Source organism: Blastomyces gilchristii, assembly GCF_000003855.2.
Source record: "Blastomyces gilchristii SLH14081 genomic scaffold supercont1.5, whole genome shotgun sequence".
In the NCBI taxonomy this organism is placed as follows: Eukaryota; Fungi; Ascomycota; class Eurotiomycetes; order Onygenales; family Ajellomycetaceae; genus Blastomyces; species Blastomyces gilchristii.
This window is the reverse complement of record NW_003101678.1, coordinates 3768460-3773811: the sequence shown is the minus strand read 5'-3', so window position 1 is coordinate 3773811 and position 5352 is coordinate 3768460. Positions and strand designations below refer to the sequence as shown.

General features: G+C 31.4%; 1 protein-coding gene across 1 annotated transcript; it reads left to right on the top strand.

The window, feature by feature from the left end:
- Positions 1–848: 848 nt before the first annotated feature.
- BDBG_16859 (uncharacterized protein) lies at positions 849–1520 on the top strand (the record flags this gene model as incomplete). The annotated part of the gene is made up of 2 exons (XM_031724725.1): positions 849–1001; positions 1329–1520. 2 exons carry the CDS (start codon positions 849–851, stop codon positions 1518–1520), a joined length of 345 nt encoding a protein of 114 aa, XP_031577845.1.
- Positions 1521–5352: the final 3832 nt, after the last annotated feature.

Genomic DNA, 5352 nt, shown 5'->3' with positions numbered 1-5352 from the left:
CTTACTGCAGTGATTCATTCTCTGTGTATGTGACTGAGAGTTGCAGCTTTCTCACACTGCATGACTCTTTCTGAGATGCTGCTGTCAGTTTGTAATTCACACAGTCTCTCAGTTCAGCACACACTGCGCATATGCAGCCCTGCATGCTGGGGCTGTGTTAGTCATTATGGCCTGGTGTGGTACTCACTTTTCGTGAGTCATGTTTTGTTTGAGAAGGAGGGGAAAGACACAACTGTTATTTTATTAAAGAGAGAATGAATAATTAGTATTATTGAATATAATTTAATTCATCTGTATTTAAAATTTAATTAGTCTATACTCTTCAATTTGAGAGTTTCTATGAGTGTTTTAATAGTTTTCATACCAGCTTGAACTTAGTGATGAATTGAAGAAGAAGAGAAAAGAGAGAAGAAAGAAATGAGAATAACTTATCTTTATAATATGAAAACAGAGAATTGCTGCAATCATTCTCTCTAGTAATAAAGATCTGTTTTCTGCATGTATCTCTGATATAGATTATATGATAAATGCATACAAAGAATATCAATAGTACATGTATTGAATGAAGATAATATTGCTATGTAACACTGTAGTCATTTCTGTACATCTCTGAAAGCTGTTAATAGTTTCTTTATCTCTTTATGTTTAATAAGTCAATAATATACTCTGATGCACTTCTTATTTCATCATCATCATTATTATCATCATTATCATTATTATTATCATCATCATCATCATCATCATCATCATTATCATCATCATTATCATTATTATCATCATTATTATTATCATCATTATCATATCATTGCCTGCCTTCACTTCCTTCTCAACACTTATTAAAATCAATCATGTCATCTCTCTTTAAATATTCTGCAGTCCTGCGGATCATCAAGGCACATGAGTGCTGTCACAGATTGAAGAGAGAGAAGAAGAAGGTGTTCAAGTATGAGAAGACAGATTACAAGACATGTTATAATGCCTTGAAGAGGCTCTGTAAGAGAGTAGAATGATAACAATTTTAAGTAATACTTCTGATAGATTTAGACTGAACTAAGTATAGAAATAATGCAGATGACACTGTCTGTGAGAGATTGAAAAAGAAGACAGTGAAGAGTCTCATGCAGTAGTGATGAGATCAGGAGAAGTTCTGAGAATGATTTGAGATCAAGATAAAGAGAGAGAGAGAGAAGAAGAGTGTTACTACAAATAAGCAGTGATAGAAGAAGATTGAGAAGATATTGAAGTAAGAGACAAAGAAGTCAAAACTGATAAGTTTTTTATTGAGAGATAATAATTTTTGATAATACTTCTATTCTCTAATTGATTAGCAGGAGCTGGCAGAGGAGGGAATTGAGGCCTTGTTCAGGTCTCAAATATGCTTCATGATTCAGAACATTGAGAAGACAGCTCTGCTCTCTGAGCATGTCAATCTGCTTACTGCTGAGGTGGAACCTGAGGCAGCAGATCAGAAAATGCAGGATTTTGAGATGCAGGTTGACCTGGCTGAGAGAGAGCAGTGAGAACCCTTCTCTGAGAAGGCAGCAGAGAAAGATTTTAAGATGATTATCATCTCAGATAAGAAGAAGAAGAAGAAGAATAAGAATAAGAAGTGAATTGTGAAGAATGATGAGAAGAATGAGAAAGAGAAGAAAGATAATAAGTAGAAAAAGTTTTTTTCTTTTTATATTAGATAGTTATAAGTTTGTAACTATTAGTTAATAATTGAAATTAATTTTAAGTTTTCAAAAATTATTGTACAAGTTGTAATCAATTATCAATATCAGGAATAATATATATATATATATTTAACTATCATATCACTATAATGTATAAGTATCAACATTTTTTCAACATTGATATTCATAATATTAATATATTTTTAATAATATCATCTGATAACACAATTTGATAACACTCTCTTTCATAATATTAATATATTTCAAGAAATATGACAGAGATTAATCAAGATTATTTATTTACTTTTATACATTGATGATATTCAATCTGAGTTAGTACTAAAATTATAACTAAGCTAAGAAAGAAGATTATTTTCTCTTATATTAATTCTTCTTACACACATCAGTGATCAGTTATTAAAAATAAATTATCATCTTTTCCAAATTATTATTATATCTTCTGAATTCACTTCTTTCACTTATTTTACTTCTATTGAAGATTCATAAACTCTTTAAGAAATCAATGTGAATCACAAAGTCTATGTTATTTACAATTCAACACACAATACTCTCTTTCAATTATAATGAATAATCACTTCATTCTTCATATCTGATTTCAGGTCACAAAATTTATGAATAACTCAATATAAACACTGAGATAAACTATGAAATAATTATCAACAGATTGTATTACAGATTACTGAAGAGTCATCTCTCTGCTACAATCACTGTAACTTCATTCAGAAACATTTATTATAAACTAGTCATGACTCTGAAGAAATTTCCTGACATCTGAAGGCATCAGAATGCAGACAATAAAAGAAAAATAATTAGAAAATTACTACTGAGCTGGTAAGTTACTCTACTAGATAACAATTTTTGATAATGCTAACTTTCTAATTTGAAGAAAATCATATGAAAATGATCATGTATCAGTACTCTGATTTCACAACTCTCATCTGATAACTTCTGTGAATAATTACTTTGTATATGTATATCTCTGAATCTTTCTCTTCAATCAATTGAAAACTCTGAATTCTGAACACTTCTTCAAATGCTTAATTCAAATCTTCATATTTCACATTAATTCTGTCTTCAGTTCAACCTTGAGACACACTACAAAGTTAATATACAACATCTAGAATCAGAGTTGAAGAATCATCAAAGAGTATCTCTCACAGTGAATGCATGAACTAGTACAAACAATCTTGTATTTATGAGAGTTATATGTTATTATATTGATAGGAACTAAACTTATCAAGAGACATTAATTTAATTTGAATCATTGATCAGTAGTCATACTGAGAATTATATGACAGAGATATTAATGACTGTGATTAAAAATGACTATTGAGATATTAGTCTCAGTCTTCTTGCAATTACAACTGACAATGCTGCGAATAACTACACTATAATGAACAGCTTGAAGTGAAAATTGGCTTTGCATTTCTGAAATGATAAACAAGGTCATATTCTCTGCATTGCTCATGTGGTTTAACTTGTGATACAAACACTGATAAAGAATCTTAATATCAAGATAAAGAATAATGAGATGACTGATTCTTGAGATGAGAATGAGATGAAAGTGATTACTCAAGTAACTTTTGCATTCACTTTACAAAAGATAATGTTTTTTGATAATACTTTTTAATATTGCTTTTTGATAATGCTTTTTGATAATGCTGTGATTCGGAAGAACGTACGACCGTCGGATAATAACGCGGCCGCTTCCGAACTACTAGTGTACGCGTATGAGTGTAAAAGGGGCCATAGCGGCTGCTAATTAATTTAGCGTACGATATTACAATATATAAGAAGCCAGCGTATGCCTGTAATTGTACACTGGCTTAAGCAACCTTTGAATCACATCTGGTAGCATGTCTAAAAACTGGTGAGAAGCGCAGGCTTCTTCAGGGCGTGATAATTCTATCTACAAAGTGATTCATAGTTATCATGCCAGTGTGGTTCTAGAACATCTCAAAAGATAGCATACAAAGGACAGTGAGTGAAAGAGCATTCAATTGATACTGCTTCACTTGTTGGGAGAAAACTCCATATCCAGGCAAATGCCACATATGGGACGCGAACAGATGAGGTGTGAGAAAGAAGATAAGAGTGATGAACCAGATTCAAAGAAGTTCACTTCCTACTCAAAAGAAGAATAAAAGAAGAAGTGATCATCACTGAAGTTGTACAATGATAACAGAAATCATATAACAATATAGTGATATAATAATAGATATTATACAATCAATGAGAAATCACTGAAATAAATATCTTTTCTAGCTGATATGAACAACACTCTTCTCTGCTATCTGAACTGAAAGATATACAGAACCTCTCAGAGGGTTTACTCAAAGTAGTAAGAAAAACAGCTGAAATCACTGAACTGAAATCAAAGCTCTGAACATATACAAGGATTCTAAACAAGATCAAGGTCTTATGTACATAATAGCAGCCTGAGACAGAAGCTAAACAACAATTGACATTTGCTGTGAATCAAGTATTCACTATGAAGAGCTTTGCTGACACAATTATCATCATTAATAAGAATAGAGAAAACCAGATCTTAGATCTGCAGCAGGAAATTAAATGTTTATACAGACAGATAACTACACTGAACCTGAAGATCTCATCACAATTGTTTATAACCTCTTCAGAAGTATACATATCATCAGAGATCACTGTGCAGAATGAGAATCTGAGTATGAGATATATCAAGTCAGAAGATCTGCTGAAGTCATCAAGCTTTAATAGTGACTGAAAAAATAATGCTGCAATCAGCTGGCTAAGTCAGATGTGATTATATTATTGAATTGAACATGAACTCACAGATAGACAGTTAACAGAATTTTAACAAGTCTTAAGATCTGCTGTATTTCTACATGAAAAAGTGAAGTTATTATAGATGACTGATGAAAAGATGAATCTTACAGATCTGAAGTAATATTCATTTTCACAAACATGAAATGAGTTTTTCAAATAAATCTTGCATAACTTTGAGAAAGTGAATGTATGAGATAAGTGTTATAAATACTTCACTAAGTATAGATAAGTAAGTAATCTTACATTATACTTCACACACTTCAGCTTATACTATCTTATATTAAATGAAGAGCTTTCAATATCATTCTGTTTATAGATCTTCATTCATGATCTTACATCTGAGTTGAGAGCAGAATGAAAATGCTTAATCTCACAGTCAGACACAGTGAAGAAAGCATATAATATTCTCATTGTATAGAAATAAGTGAGTCAATTGCAATAGAAAATACTGTAATCAAGTATATCTCAGTAAAGAACAGATAATCAGACTTCTATAACATAAGTTATACATCTGAATGTAATGAATCTAGATCTGAATATCATTGCTAAAGCACTGAATTCTCTGAAAAAGAGATTCTGTAAGTGAAAACCTTGATGTTGTAAGCATTGAGCTTGCTTCAACTGTGAACATCAAAATCATGATGTAAAAGATTACACTCAGCATACACAGTTAAGAGAAGTAAGAGAGTTAAAAAACTAGCAGAATCAGTGAGCTCAGAGACACTCACTGATATTCTATGAAAAGTCTTTAAAGTGAAAGAGATGCCTGCATTAGATAACTCTCTGAATCCTGCAAATGTCAAGAGAAAGCAGGCTTCTGACTGAGATGTGAGTGAGAATGAAGTGAACA